The sequence below is a fragment of the Oryctolagus cuniculus genome, chromosome 9, assembly GCF_964237555.1.
Source record: "Oryctolagus cuniculus chromosome 9, mOryCun1.1, whole genome shotgun sequence".
In the NCBI taxonomy this organism is placed as follows: domain Eukaryota; kingdom Metazoa; phylum Chordata; class Mammalia; order Lagomorpha; family Leporidae; genus Oryctolagus; species Oryctolagus cuniculus.
This window is the reverse complement of record NC_091440.1, coordinates 134,569,525-134,585,837: the sequence shown is the minus strand read 5'-3', so window position 1 is coordinate 134,585,837 and position 16,313 is coordinate 134,569,525. Positions and strand designations below refer to the sequence as shown.

General features: G+C 46.2%; 1 protein-coding gene across 4 annotated transcripts in view; it reads left to right on the top strand.

Annotated features, from left to right (window-relative positions):
- The window catches only part of ADAMTS20 (ADAM metallopeptidase with thrombospondin type 1 motif 20), a 174,154-nt gene that overhangs the window by 145,816 nt on the left and 12,025 nt on the right, over positions 1-16,313 (top strand). For all 4 annotated transcript variants that reach the window (XM_051850403.2, XM_051850406.2, XM_051850402.2 and 1 more), the window contains exons 32-36: positions 106-235; positions 414-508; positions 594-688; positions 1,200-1,333; positions 7,743-7,834. In XM_051850403.2, coding sequence (XP_051706363.1) covers positions 106-235; positions 414-508; positions 594-688; positions 1,200-1,333; positions 7,743-7,834 — 546 coding nt within the window. The remainder of the gene's footprint in view (positions 1-105; positions 236-413; positions 509-593; positions 689-1,199; positions 1,334-7,742; positions 7,835-16,313) is intronic.

Sequence of the window (16,313 nt, the reverse complement as noted above, 5' to 3'; positions counted from 1 at the left end):
TAGACCTCAGAAGGACCTTGTCTGAGAGGAGGAGGTGTGGCTTGTCTTGCTACATTATTCACTGTAGACTGTAGACTTTGCCTTCCAATTGTAACCTGTCTGCAGTGCTCGGTGACCTGTGGAACTGGAGCAGTGGAAAGAAGGGTGGAGTGTGTGACTGAAGATGGGTGGCCCAGTGACTTGTGTTTGAAGCATTTAAGACCACATGCTCAAAAGAAGTGTTACGTCAGTGACTGTAAGTAACAGACTTCAAAAACCCACCTAGAACCTCAGTGTTCCTAGGAAATTCTGGCTAAAATGCAAACTAAATATCTAGTTAACACTCTGGTGTCAGATTGTCAGAGCCTTGGGTGGTTACACCCACGCTGGGTTCTCATTCATGCTTCGTAAGTTCTGTTAATTTGCCTCTTAAGGTAACTCACTTACCACCTGCAAGGAAATCCAAGTGAAAAACAACATCACGGACGATGGTGACCATCTCCTTAATGTTAAGGGAAGACTCATAAAGGTATGGCAAGAGCAACTCCTGTTTGGTTTCAGGTTTGACCGTTGGCTTTGGAAAAATGACTTAGATGTTTGCCTTTTGCCTGTAGATCCACTGTGCAGACATGCACTCGGACAACCCCAGGGAGTATTTACCACTGGTCAAAGGAGAGCAAGACAACTTCTCGGAGGTATATGGCTCTAGGTATGCGCTGTGTTCTCACTTCTCTGGGCACTGTGCTGGTCCTTGGAGACGATCAGAAGTTCCAGCCTTCAGAGTGACACTTGAGCAGCTCCTGTGTGAGACAAGTAATGTAGGCGCAGGTGGACATAGGAGGTCCAGCCCAGGTGTTGTCCATGCCCACATGATAATAAAGGAGTGAGCATTAAGAGGTGGTCACTGGGAGACTGACCAAGAAAGCTTTGTGACCCACAGGACAACAGGAGAGGGAAGAGTGAAGGACCATGCACATTTTCCTAGGGATCAAATTAATTCTAGGAACAAGGCTGGGAGAAGTAGAGCTGAGTGAGTCCCACAAGCTGTTGCTGACTTTCCCGTTGAGCAGTTTTACTTCTTCCTGTAGCTGGTTCACGCTATAATAATGAAGACCGGGCCGTGTCTTTTACCTCCCCACTTCCACCCACAGCTTGCTGTTTATCCACCTGATGGCCTCATACCTGTGTCTGATCCTGCAAATGTTGCAATACTGTTGCAGGCTGCAAAACCCCTATGACTGTCCTTTCAATGGGAGTAGGAGGCAAGACTGTGAATGTAAACACGACTACCTGGCTGCTGGATACACAGTTTTCAGCAAAATAAGAGTCGATCTCACTTCCATGCAGATTAAAAGTAAGTGGAGCATCCCTATTTTTAGAACAAAAAGCCTGCATTTGCTGATGAAAATCTAGCAGTACACTGGAAGATGTGACAGTCGTGTGTAGAAGAGGGCTTATCAGGGTTCATCCACTCCTGAAATTCTTAAACACAACTTATTAGTTGCATAATTTCTCAGCTACAGCGAGCACCGTGGAGACCCTCAATACAAATGGAGTGGTAATGACAGTGGTAAGACCCAGTCCTGCCGGTGCTGCAGCTCACTTGGTTAGTCCTCCACTTGCGGCGCCGGCACCCCGGGTTCTAGTCCCGGTTGGGGTGCCAGATTCTGTCCCAGTTGCTCCTCTTCCAGGCCAGCTCTCTGCTGTGGCCCGGGAGTGCAGTGGAGGATGGCCCAAGTCCTTGGACCCTACACCCCATGGGAGACCAGGAGGAAGCACCTGCCTCCTGGCTTCAGATAGGCGCAGCGCGCTGGCCATAACAGCCATCTGGGGAGTAAACCAACAGAAGGAAGACCTTTCTCTCTGTCTCTCTCTCTCTCTCGCTGTCTAACTCTGCCTGTCCAAAAAAAAAAAAAAAAAAAAAAAAAAAAAAAAAGAAGAAGACTCAGTCCTTCCCACATAAAGCCTCTGCCAGAACACCTCCAAATACATTAAGGTTAAGGTAGTTAATAGCCTCAGTCTCCTGTGTAAACTGTTTTTCAAGGTTTAAACTAGGTATTAGCATTGGTTTCATAGGGTAATTTATCAAGCCTCATCTTCCCATACACAATTGTGTTTGATCTTTTTAACCACCCTGGGTTAGTCACGGCAGGTGTTATAATGTTACAAGTGGTAAAGCCAACCTAATTGTCCAGATCACAACTGTAGCAGCTGTCACTGAGGGGGAATAAAGTCCAGCAGACTCCCACAGACCCGGGACTGTGGCTTACTCGGCCTTGCTGGGGAGTCACTCACAGTTCCGTCAAGTCAGTCATATTTCTGGAGCTGGCGTTGCAGGGCAGAGTGCACCTGCTGCCCGGAAAGTTGCATGGCTCCAGAAAGAGGCCAGGAGGTTCATCTGGAGGCAAAGACTCTAACCCCACCCACTGCTGGCTAACCGGAGCCTAACGCAGTGCATGGACCGCATTAGCTGAGACAGTGGTAGGAATCCACAGTATCCCAGTCCCGTCCCAGGACGCAGCGGAGCTGTCACTGTTAGTGGTTGGGTCCCCCGTGTGCTGACCGTCTTCTGTCCTCACGGTGTGGGAGCTGCCTGCTGCTCTGGCTCTGGTCCTAACTCTGGGCGCGGACTGGGTGCGAAGCCTTTTCCAGTTAGCTCACTTGGATGTGTCTCTTCAAACCTGGAGCCCTCGCTTACGAAATGTGAACCTGCCTCCCCCTTCTTTCTTTCCTTCCTTCCTGCCCTTTCACTCTTATTGTTATTTTTTTGAAGAGTAAGCAATGACATTTTGGCAACATATCTGGCTGCTTTAGTGTATACCATAAATACTGTATAATTGCTAATTATTGTTTAATAATTTCTTGTATCAGGTATTAGTATTACTGAGTCACTTGATTGCTTACTTACTGTTAAGTAGGCTGTTATTTTTCATTAATTTATCAAAATGAGCTGCCGTGTTGCCAGGTGTTTGGCTGGACCCTGAGTGGGCTGTCAAACACACACATTGACTCGTACCGTCTCCTTCCTCACATGTGGTGGTGGAAGCCCAGCCGTACTACATTAAGCCGTTCTGCATTCTGCTGTATGGAAATTAACAAGACAAATCACACACCGCTCTGGGACCAGCCCCTCTCATGCACAGCGCTGCCGAGCTGCCTGGCGTCCTGTACTTTACCCCCAGTCCCTGCCACCCCCTTCCACTCTCCTGACCCTCTATCCAGACCTTCTTCAAACTCCTGTACTTTTTATACCTCCGCTCTGTTTGCCCCTTGCTCACAATCTTGCTTCCTGCTTCTCCAGGACAGTGGGAGCACCCCAAAGGGAGCACCACATCCCGCAACCGGCTCAAGCCGGTCTCTGCACACTTGGCCCCCTCCTGTTTACTAGGTCTGAGCTGTTCACGCTCCCTCTAAGGAAAACCCCTCTGTGTTCCCCAGGCTCATCGCCTTGTACATGCTTGAGAGCTTGATTCAGGCTGGCGCCACGGCTCACTAGGCTAATCCTCTGCCTGCGGCGCCGGCACCCCAGGTTCTAGTCCCGGCCGGGACGCCGGATTCTGTCCCGGTTGCCCCTCTTCCAGGCCAGCTCTCTGCTGTGGCCCGGGAGTGCAGTGGAGGATGGCCTAAGTGCTTGGGCCCTGCACCCCATGGGAGACCAGGATAGCACCTGGCTCCTGCCTTCGAATCAGCGTGGTGCACCGGCTGCAGTGCGCCGGCCGCACCGGCCATTGAAGGGTGAATCAATGGTAAAGGAAGACCTTTCTCTCTCTCTCTCTCTCTCACTGTCCACTCTGCCTGTCAAAAAAAAAAAAAAAAAAAAAGAGAGAGAGAGAGCTTGAGTCAAGTGATTTTCCTTTCTCTCCCATCATCACTGCTTCCTCTCTGTGAGATGGTTGGCATTCCTCATAGGGAAATATGTTCTTACCTCTTCCATCCTAAGGGGAGAATTCTCTTCACCCTTAAATGAGTTTTAACTCCCACTCCCCAGCTTCTCCCCGACCCCCATAGCCTGGACTGTAGACTGTTGTTCATTTCACTCACAGAGGCAGTCCCGGATCCAGTGATGGGTGGTTGGTCATTGGCAGCATCTGCCGTTCAGAACACCACCCTCTCCCGGTTTCCTCATTCCCTCAGCCCCCTTCTCTGTCCTCTCGCTGTCTCTTGGCTTGGCTGGTTCCTCTCCACCTCCCACAATGCGGGATGTTGGCGAGCTTTAGGATTTATTCATTGGAGGTTCATTCAAGCTACAGAGTTCTACTAAATAACAGTCCCAGATGCATAGCTCAGACGTGGACTGTACTCTGAGCTCCAGAACCCAGCTGTCTATTCAGTGATCCAACATGAATATCTAACTGGCAAGCCAAAAACAACAACTGATCTTGGAATATTTCCTGCCAAAATGCTTGCTTCTGCCCCCACTTTTATCACTGCAATAGTCTGGGGCCGGCACTGTGGCGTAGCTGGTAAAGCCACCACCTGTGGTCCCGTATCCCACATGGGCACTGGTTCAGGTCCTGGCTGCTCCATTCTGATCCAGTTCTCTGCTATGGCCTGGGAGAGCAGTAGAAGATGGCCCAAGTCCTTGGGCCCCTACACCCACATGGGAGAAGCTCCTGGCTTCAGATCAGCACAGCTCTAGCCATTGCAGCCATCTGGGGAGTGAACCAGCAGATGGAAACCTTTCTCTCTGCCTCTGTCTCTCTGTAACTCTGCCTTTGAAATAAATAAATAAATCTTTTTTTTAGTTTTTTTTATATTATATTTTATTTTATTTAGTAAATATAAATTTCCAAAGTACAGTTTATGGATTACAATGGCTTCACCCCCCACACACAATTTCCCTCCCATTCGCACCCCTCCCATCTCCCTCTCCCATTCCATTCACATCAAGATTCATTTTCGATTATCTTAATATACAGAAGATCAGCTTAGTATACCTTAAGTAAGTATTTCAACAGTTTGCTCCCACACAGAAACATAAAGTGAAAAATAATAGATGATTTTTTTTAAATGATGATGAAATCAGATCAGACCTATTGTCATGTTTAATCCCAGTGAGAGTCAAGTTGGGAATTGATAATTTCTTTCTTTTTTTTTTTTTTTTTACAGAAGATCAGTTTAGTGTACATTAAGTAAAGATTTCAATCGTTTGCACCCCCATAGAAACACAAAGTGAAATATACTGTTTGAGTACTCGTTATAGCATTAAGCCTCAGTGTACAGCACGTTAAGGACAGAGATCCTACATGAGGAATAAGTGCACAGTGACTCCTGTTGTTGACTTTACAAATTGACACTCCTGTTTATGGCATCAGTAATCTCCCTATGCACCAGTTATGAGTTTCCAAGGCTATGGAAGCCCCTTGAGTTCTCCGACTCTTATCTTGTTTAGACACGGTCATAGTCAAAGTGGAGGTTCTCTCCTCCCTTCAGAGAAAGGCACCTCCCTCTTTGAAGACCTGTTCTTTCCACTGGGATCTCACTCACAGAGATCTTTTTGCCAGAGTGCTATGACTGTATTAAGTGGACTGTCTGCTTTTGATGGAGCCTTAGAGGCTTGAGATGGGTGTGGCCTGAGAGCTCTGTTTGGTTCCTCAGGGTTAAGGGTGTGCCAAAGGTGACACTCCCAGGTTAGGCGTTGTAAATCTCTCTCTCTCTCTCTTTCTTTTTTTGATTCAAAAGGGAAGTAATTCCGCACAGCTGAGTGGAATTGGAGGTAGTTAGCAGGCGAATGATATACCCACAGGAGCCAGAGATTGGAAGCTCTTTCCCAAGGACCACACAGGGAATCTGTGTTACCCTCAGTGTGGGCTCAAATTCTCCTGCAGCCTCCCACTGGGTTGCCAAAGTTACCGAATTGTAGCATCTCTGGAGAGTGCTCACGTGAATTCCGTGAGTTCTCTCCCCCACAGTCTCTTTTTTCACAGTCTCAGTTCATTAGCACCACACATTCACTAGGTCCTAATCTCATGTTATTTCACCCCCCAGAGTCATGTTTTTCTGCTAGGCCGAGGGCCGGTGCGGACCTGAGGTCTCCCTGCTTATCAAATAAATCTTTAAAAAAAAAAAAAACTATAGTCTTCTAGTTATTTTACCTAAAATCTAGCAACACCTTTAACTCCTCCCTTTCTTCCACACTCACGTGAAACCCAGCATTTTGATTCAATCCTGTTGATTGAATCAAAGGTGAATCTTCAACATGAGTCCTGCTATAGACTGGGGAATGAACCTGGGGATATGAGATACCTCTCTGTCTCTCTCTACTTGTCACTCTGCCTTTCAAATATAAAAAAATAAAATAAATAATGTGAGGGTTCCTCTAAAAATTTGTGGAAACCTGGAATTAAAAGATAAAGTTGGCCGGTGCCGTGGCTCACTAGGCTAATCCTCCGTATTGCGGCACCAGCACACCGGGTTCTAGTCCCAGTTGCGGTGCCAGAATCTGTCCCGGTTGCCCCTCTTCCAGGCCAACTCTCTGCTGTGGCCAGGGAGTGCAGTGGAGGATGGCCCAAGTGCTTGGGCCCTGCACCCCATGGGAGACCATGATAAGTACCTGGCTCCTGCCATCGGATCAGCACGGTGTGCCAGCCGCGGCAGCCATTGGAGCGTGAATCAATGGCAAAAAAGGATGACCTTTCTCTCTGTCTCTCTCTCTCTCTCATTGTCCACTCTGCCTGTCAAAATATAAAAATTAAAAAAAAAAAAAACTTGGCTGGCTCCGTGGCTCAACAGGCTAATCCTCCGCCTAGCGGCGCCGGCACACCGGGTTCTAGTTCCGGTTGGGGCGCCAGATTCTGTCCTGGTTGCCCCTCTTCCAGGCCAGCTCTCTGCTATGGCCCGGGAGGGCAGTGGAGGATGGCCCAAATGTCTGGGCCCTGCACCCCATGGCAGACTGGAGAAGCACCTGGCTCCTGCCATCGGATCAGCGTGGTGCGCCGGCCACAGCATACCGGCCGCGGCGGCCATTGGAGGGTGAACCAACAGCAAAGGAAGACCTTTCTCTCTGTCTCTCTCTCTCTCTCTCACTGTCCACTCTGTCAAAAAAAAAAAAAAGATAAACTTAATTTAATTTGGTGCAAAAAGAAAATCAAGACCCGTGCATAGCTTTTTCATAGTATGACCTAGTCCCACGTGTAGCTTTTTCACAATATATGACCTGGCTTTTAAGGACTGCTTGAAGTTATGATTTGAGATTACTTTGCACCAAAATAAACTTACCTTTCGTTCCATTTCCGTGAACCCTTGGAAGCCCTTCATATGTTATCATACAGCAATGTAAGAAATTAAGGAAAGTGGCACACTGTTACACTGTTTAATTGAGTTCTTTAAATAGCCGAAGGTAGTTGTTGTTTATGCTGTCTGTAAGTATTTACATATTGCTTTGTCATCATTTTCTTATCTTTTAATAATGCTTTTTCTGTAGCAGTTTTACTGTTGATGCCATTTCATCCACTGTAGGTATTTACTATGGTACAAAATACAGTGAGGCATTTATTTAGTTTTTCAATTTTCCATTTTAGTTTGACATTAAGCTGTCATTTTCTAGGACAGTTCATAAGATGAACATATTTGTATTTGTATATGAAAATGTATTCACTGACAGTCTGTTCTGTGTTATGCAGCATAATTACGACAGTTTTGCTTATGTTTTTGAATTAAGTATGCAAGTATTATTTTTAACAAAATAATTGGAAAACTACATGTTTGACCATGAAAACTGCATTATGGTCTTGATGCTAAAGAGATTCATTGTTTATTTCCAGCCACAGACCTCCTGTTTTCCAAGACACTCTCTGGAAAACCAGTTCCATTGGCCACAGCTGGAGATTGCTACAGTGCTGCCCGATGCCCGCAGGTATTTCATTTAAAAAATTTTTTTCTGTCACTATAAAAAAACCAAGTGTTTCTCTTCATCCGTTTTCTTAAGCAGAATGTTGTCTAAAAAAGGAAATAAATGGAAATGTAAAACTTGCTTTAAGTACATTATTTCAGAATTGTAGATTCAAGCTTGAGACAAAGGATCTTTGCCAGTTTTGATTGATTTGAAAGACCAAGTAGCAAGAACTTTAAATTACTCAGATTTCATTCTCCTCGCATGACATCTTATCGCTTCTCATATTTCCATTTAGTCTGTACACTAAAAAAAGTGGAAGCACAGATCACAAGCATGTGGATTTCCTCAGCTACCGTTCGTTATCCTGCTCGTCTGAGTCTAGCATTCTCTCCACGGCGTTCTGTTCTCTGTGAAAGACACGTGGGGCCCCTTTCCATATTTTCGTTCTTGTTTGTATCCTTTCTTAACAGAGTTTCTCTCACACATCCTTTTATGTCATTTCTGTGATTTCAGATTTAAGTGTGCTTCCTAGGAGAAAATTCACCATCTCATTTTCAACAAGGAATTTTATGTAGTCCATGTAAACAAGCATGTTAGTAAAAAATGGAAAATTTGAAGCTAGGTGGATATTTTATGGCATTATTAGATATATTCACAGCTAACTGAACCTATGAGCCAGAGCTCCTGGGAGAGGAATAGTAATTAACACATCGATGTCACTTTGGAGAGAAGTTAATGGTTTGCAGCATCTCTGTCCATGGGATTTCCAGTTCACAATTTTCATCCTCTAGCGTAGAGTATGTGTCCTTGCGTTAGGAATGAGGCCTTCGTCTGATTAGAGAAGTCTTAGAAGGGATCAGTATTCAACTGAATGGAAGGCTAACATGAGTAAGAGAAGATTATCCAGAATAAATATACAAACCCTGATTTAGGTACAGAGACCTGCTACATGGACAAGTCCTGGGTGTTTTATTCAACCATCATGACTTAAATGTGACTCATGCAGAGCATGGAGTGATTCATACGTAAGCTAATTACCATAAAAGCTTTGAGTTCTCCCTCATTAGCTGTGCTAGCCATGGACAGGTGTGAAGTATGCTTGCCACGGTGCCTTGTAGTGTCCTTGACTGGGTAGCGGGAGGGTCCTTCCATTTCTACCTTCAGTGTTTGTTAACCATGAGCAGCGCTGGATTTTGTCACATACTTCTTAGCGTCTGTTAAGATGACCCTGTGGGCCGGCGCCTCGGCTCACTAGGCTAATCCTCCGCCTAGCGGCGCCGGCACACCAGGTTCTAGTCCCGGTCGGGGCGCCGGATTCGGTCCCAGTTGCCCCTCTTCCAGGCCAGCCCTCTGCTGTGGCCAGGGAGTGCAGTGGAGGATGGCCCAGGTGCTTGGGCCCTGCACCCCATGGGAGACCAGGAAAAGCACCTGGCTCCTGGCTCCTGCCATCGGATCAGCGCGGTGCGCCGGCCGCAGCGCGCCGGCCGCGGCGGCCATTGGAGGGTGAACCAACGGCAAAGGAAGACCTTTCTCTCTGTCTCTCTCTCTCACTGTCCACTCTGCCTGTCAGAAAAAAAAAAAAAAAAAAAAAGATGACCCTGTGGCCTTTGTTCATTTCTGTGTTGAAGTCACGTGTCGTACTGCTTGACTCTGTCTGTCAAAGCAGCCTTGCATTTCTGTGACACATCCCCTTGTCCTAGTGCACAGTTCCTTCTACATGTTGCTGGCTTTGGTTTGCTGCTGTTTTGTGGAGTTTTTCTTCTGTGTTCACAGTGCTGCTCGATCGTTTTTTCTCTTGTAATGCCTTTGGTGGGCATCAGGGAACTACCAGTCTCAAAAAATGAATCAGGGAGTGTCTGTTCCTTTTCGTTTTGGGAAGAGGAGCTTATGAAGAGTGTGTTTGTCCTTGAACGTTGGGTAGAATCCACCAGCACTGCCTTTCTGAGGCCGCGCTTCGCGCGAGGTTTTGCAGTGACTGGTTCACTCTCCGTATTAACTATGGGTTTATTCAAGGCTTCTAGTTTGTCTTGGCTCAGTTTTTGTGGTGGATGCCTTTTAAAAAATGTGTGCATTTCATCGAAGGCGTCTAACTGGTTGTCACACACTGTCCGTAGCTAGTACTTCCTGTTTTTAGAGATTAGCGCTGTGCTCCCTCTTTCATTCCCGATTTTGATATTTTGAGTGTCCTCCCTTTTGTCTTTTGTTTCATTCTAACTGTTGTCCCCTTTTGTCTTTTTGGCTCACTGTAACAGAAGATTTGTTTTGTTCTTCTCAAAACACTTTTTTTTTTTTAAAGATTTACTTATTTATTTGAAAAGCAGAGTTACAGAGAGGCAGAGGCAGAAGCAGGGAGGGAGGGAGGGAGGGAGAGAGAGACAGACAGACAGACAGACAGGTCTTCCATCCACTGGTTCACTCCCCAGATGGCCACAAAGGCTGGAGCTGCGCCAGTCTGAAGCCAGGAGCCAGGAGCTTCTTCCAGGTCTCCCCTGTGGGTGCAGGGGCCCAAGCACTTGGACCATCTTCTACTGATTTCCCAGGCCCTAGCAGAGAGCTGGATCAAAAGTGAAGTAGCTAAGACTCGAACCGGTGCCCCTATGGGATGCCAGTACCACAGGCGGCAACTTTACCTGCTATGCCACAGCGCAGGCCCCTCAAAACACTAGCTTTTGAAATTGTTTACTTTCTTTATTTTCTCAATTTGTTTTCTAATCACTGTCACTTCTTTGTTTCTCTTGGCCTTAGATTTCATTTATTCCTCTTTTTCCATATGGAAAAAGTTACTGGTTTGAGATAGTGTTTCTTCTCTATTCTAGGCATTTATAGCTATAAGTTTCCCTGGAAGCATTTCTTTTGAAGCATCCCAAGAGTTTGGGCATATTGTAGGCTTGTTTTCCTTTAGCTTAAATTATTTTCTGTTGTCACTATGACTCCTTTGAATCATTGGTAATTTAAGAGTGTGGTGTTTAGTTTCCACACATTTGTGAATTTCCCGAATTTCCTGCTGTTTTTGATTTCTGCTTTCAGACAGTGGTGGTTGGAAAACATGTTCTGTTTCATTTCAGTGCTTTTACATGTGCTGGGCCTTGCTTCGTGGCACAGCACCCGGCTTACCCTGGGAAAGGTTGAGTGTGTGCCCGGGAAGCGTGTGCTCCCCTGCTGGGGACAGCGCGCTGCGGGCCGCGGGCCTTGCTGGCTGGGCATCTTTCAGTTCTGCCTCGACCTCCTCGACTTGCGCTGCATTCTCTGGCCAGAACCCTGCAGCTCTGTCACACTGCCTTCTCTCATTTTACTTACTTATTTTTTAAAAGATTTTATTTATTTATTTGAGAGGTAGAGTTACAGATAGTGAGAGGGAGAAACAGAGAGAAAGGTCTTCCTTCCATTGGTTCACTCCCCAGATGGCCACAACAGCCGGAGCTGCACCAATCTGAAGCCAGGAGCCAGGTGCCTCCTCCAGGTCTCCCTGGTGCAGGGTCCAAGCACTTGGGCCACCTCCTCTGCCCTTCTGGGCCACAGCAGAGAGCTGGACTGGAAGAGGGGCAGCTGGGACTAGAACCGGTGCCCAAACGGGATGACGGCTCCACAGGCAGAGGATTAACCCACTGCACCACGGAGCCAGCCCCGCCTCCTCTCACTTTAATGCTGCTGCCTCACTTTGAGGTTTTGTTGTACATGACTTATATAATTCATTGTACTTGACATGTCTTTTAGAGAATGCAAGAGAAGAAATAGGGTTTGTTATATGGATTTGCTTTTTTTAAAAAAAGATTTATTATTTATTTGAGAGACAAAGTTAACAGAGAGAAAGAAGAAGAGACAGAGAGAAAGGTCTTCCATCTTCTGGTTCACTCCCCAAATGGCTGCAACAGCTGGAGTTGGGCCAGTCTGAAGCCAGGAGCCAGGAGCCAATTCCAGGTCTCCCATGTGGGTGCAGAGGCCCAAGCACTTGGACTGTCTTCCAGTGCTTTCCAAGGTCATCAGCAGAGAGATGGATCTGAAGAAGAACATCCGGGGCTCAAACCAGTACCCCATGGGATGCCAGCGCCACAAGCAGAGGCTTAACCACTATACCACAGTGCCAGTCCTATGTGGGCTTCCTTATTTGGTGCTTTTGTTCTCTTCCTGTGGATCTGATTTGTTATTTGCATCACTTACTTATTCCAAAGCAGTCTTGCTTCCACTTGTCTCGTATCTGCCATCATTGCATAATATATTACATTTCTGTATGTCACTGGTCAATAGTTTAAACACATTCAGTGCCTTTTAAATATGTTAAGAGAAAAAAGGCAAGGTAGTGAATATCAGTGTCTTTTATAATTAGTTACAAAATCGTTGTCATCAGTACCATTCATTTATGTGTGTATGTAAGTGCACACACACACATACATACAGGAGTAGCTTATAAAGAAATAGGTTTTTAAGCAAAATTGTCCAGTCCTGACATGAGTTGGCTTTTGGATTATGAACAATCTCCATTTAGGAGGATGTAAAGTACTTCACAGTCTGATCCGATTAAGTCGCGGTCCCTTGACTGTAGTAGTCTTACTTGAAAGTCAGAGCGACAAAGCAGGAGAGAACGTCCATCCACTGATTGATTCCACTAATGCCTGCATCAGCCAGGCTGGGAACAGTGACGTCAGGAGCCTATAGCTCACTCCTTGTCTCCCACATGAGTTTAAAGAACCAGGTACGAGGCTTTGTCTCCTGTCTCCCAGGATGAGCACTAGCAGGTAGGTGGAAGTGGGAGCAGAACAGGAGCTGGACCAGGCACTCCAAAATGGGACGCGGGTATCCCAAGGGGCGACTTAACCACAGTGTGAAACACTTGCCCCGTCTTACAACGTATTTGGTGTGAAAAGAGAAGGGAATTGGCAATGCGAGCTAAACGTGTCAACAGTTGCTGATGCCAGCCTTCACAGATGCCATGACTTGGAAAGGTCTGCAAGTACTGGCAGTCTGGTCCCTGTCGTTCCATGTTGAACGGAGCAAGCTCTGGTCAGTGAGACATCGGCAACGTTCTCAGAAGGCTGACGTGCAAGTAAAGCACAGAGCTGTGACGTGGAGTCAAGAGTCCTTTTGTCTAATCAATAAGCCTTCCAAAACGTCTTTGCGGAAAGCCAGTTACCGAGAATAGAGCATTTCTGGGTGAGCGTGGAATCCCAGCAGGAGCTGATGACGGCAGCTGTGTCCAATCCTATCTGGCTCCCTCCCTCCACTTTTTGCACAACCTCGTGTCTCTCCTCCCTATCTTGAGAACGTCACGTAGCTGCAAGCTGGGTAATTCCATCTGATAGTGGGAGAAGCAGACTGTGTGTTCACAGTCTGCCCAAGATCCTTGAGAGGATCACAGGCCGACTCAGCGATAAAACGTCCGTCTCTGCCCACTGGGACGAGGTGCCCGCCTCAGAGGGCAAAGCTCTGTTTTTAAAATTAGAGGTTGCTGGGCATGGAGCCAGGCTGTGAGAGGGGCCGTGCCATCTACATTCAGTGTGCTTTCACCTGCCTCGGGCTGCCAATGCCGACACTAACAGACTGCCCAGGATCTCTGGAGAAGTCTGTCAGATGCAGAAGCCCGAGTGCGTGTTCAGTTACACAGCATTTGCATCGGTGCTCTCCAGATGTTTGCTGTCACACAAAGAGCCCATTCTGTTCCTTGGGATTCGTCAAAACCACATCCTCTGTGTTTGCATATGACAGGGAACCCCAGGACACGCGTGCAGAAGAGAAGGGGCACATATGGCATCTGCAGGGAAAGTAAACTTTGCCACATTGTAATGTGAGACCCACATTGTGATGTGACTGTAGAATCCATATGCCACAAGTCAGCTGAAGCAAGGATTCAGCACTTTTTGTAAACCCTCAAATGTTTATATATATATATATATATATGCACATATACATATTCATACACATATATATCTTTAGCTGCTCTGTAATTAATATTTGATTACATAAGAGTGAGAGAAATAATCATGTTCAGCCATTGCCAGTGTGTCCTGGCCAGCATTCATTCTGAGGGAACAGCATCAATTGTTGAACACTTGATGTCTGTTCTTTTTGTCTGGGTGTACAGTTTAATTTATTTCCCTAAGGCTCACTTTTTGGTTTTATTATTTAGATCGTCCCTCCTTCCATTTTCTGTCCACTTGGTCTGTCTTGTCATTATATGTGGTATGTTAAATTTTCTGATTAATAGGGTATTTTTGTCCTTGTCTCCTTATATCTTAAAGTTTTTGCTTCATAAAAGTGTTGCTGTGTTTCTTTGATGTGAATATTCACAGGTTAAGTCTTCACTGTAGATTATGTTTTTAGAACTTCTTTGTCATGGTTTTGTCATTTGTCCTTTATTGCTACCCCTGTTTGCTCTCTCTCTTTCTTTAAAGATAGAGTGACAGAGAGATGAAAAGACAGAGAGAGACAGAGCGAGAGATAGGTTTTCCATCTGCTGGGTCATTCCCCAAGTGGCTGCAACAGTCAGGTTGGAGCCAGGAGCCATCATCTCTCTCTGGGTCTCCCACGTGAGTGCAGGGTCCCAGGCATTTGGGCCATCGTCTGCTACCTTCGTGGTGCATCAGCAGAAAGCTGTCCTGGAGACTGGAATGGGAGTGGGATTTGATCGCAAGTTCTCGGATATGGGAAGTGGGTGTCCCAAGCAGCAGCATGATCAGCGATGCCACAACACCTGCTCTCCCCAACTATTTTCCTGATGTATGTTTCCCCCTCCTTTTACTTTTAGCTTTTGTGAATCACTTGGTTTCAGGTGTGTCTCATATGTAGCATGTAGTTGGTTTTGGTCACTTCAGAAAGTTTGTGGGAAAATGGAATTTTCTTCTTCTGGTGCAAACTACTTTTTGAAATCCATCCATGGTGTCTTCAGAGGCATTTGCCTGCGTTATCAGAACAAGATTTTGCCCCTAAACTTGTTAGCACCAAAATCAATTTAGGCTTTTGATTCTGTTTTCCCAAGAACTTTTTTGAAGCACCTTCATAAATATATCCATTCACATTTTTTTATTTTGTTTTTAAAATAACATAGTAAAACTGAATTTTTTGGCTGCCAGTTCTATGAATTTGAACATGTGTGTGTCCGAGTTGATGTTGTTACCACCAGAATCAGAGTGCAGGGCGGTTGCCTTGCTCCCAAGGCTCCTGTGTGCTCCTTTATGGAGGGAAGCCCCTCCCCACCCACCTAAGCTCCTGAACTGCACTGCTCGGTTCTCCGTGGCCCTTGTCCTGCCTTCTCTGCAAGACGCAGAGGGGCCAGGGACCCCTTTAATGCTGGTGTCTCTCACTCAGCAGGGTGCCTGTGAGCCCCACCCCTGTTGCCCTGGGAAGTATTGGGTCCATCCTGCTCTGAGGACAGGGCTGCTTCTTGTTTCTGGAGCAGGTACAGTACACACCTGGGCGCAGGTTTTTACATGAATAGCGTTTTTATTTCTCGAGGGTAGATCTCAGAGTGGTTGCCAGATCACATGGAACGTGTGTGTTTCACATTTGAAGACACCATTGTGTGTTTCCACCAGCAATGACTAAAGTGCTCCTGGCTTTGCCTTGCCTGGTGGCGCTTGGTAGGGATGATTTTTGCTTGTCTGTTTGCTTTCTCTTCTTCAGTGGGATCTGGTTGTGGTTTTATTTCTCTGATGCCTAATAGCATTAAGTGTCTTTTATGGCCTCATTTTCCCCATGTATATCCTCTCTGGTGGAGAGTACACTCAAGCTTCTGCCAGTTTTTAAACTGGGTTTTTGTTTCCTTACTGAGTTTTGAGAACTCTTTTTATATTTTGGATAAAAGTCTTTTGTTAGGCCATTTGCAAATATTTTTTTTCCTCATCTGCAACTTATCCTCTCATTCTCTTTAGTGTCTTTTTGGAGCAAAAGTTTTAAATTTTAATGGAGTCAAATTTATTATTTTTTTCTTTTATGAACTGTGCATTTAGGGTCACAGCTAAGAAATCTTTGACTAAACCCAAGCTACAAAAATAATTCTCCTTCTTGAAGGTTTCTGCAGAGACGTTGACGGTTTTGTTTTCCATCTAGACCTAGGATTCGTTTTCCATCTAGACCTGTGATTCGTTTTCCATCTAGACCTGTGATTCGTTTTGAATTGATTAATGCCTGAGGCCTCAGAGTGTTTGCAGATGGATGTCCTTCACCTGGACCCCGGGGGTCGAGTGGCCTGTGCTCTCCTCCCCACCTTTGGGGAAACCCAGCTGGCCATGTGCACACAGGTCCATGCTAGACTGCACGCGGCCCCAAGAATCTGCAGACCCTGTCTGCTCCAGTACCCCGCCATGCTGGGTACAATCACTTTATTTTTTTTAAGGTTTATTTATTAATTTGAAAGTCAGAGTTGCACAGAGAGAGGAGAGGCAGAGAGAGAAAGAGAGAGAGAGGTCTTCCATCCGCTTGTTCACTCCCCAGATGGCCGTAATGGCCGGAGCTGTGCAGATCTGAAGCCAGGAGCCAGGAGCTTCTGGGTCTCCCATGTGGGTGCAGG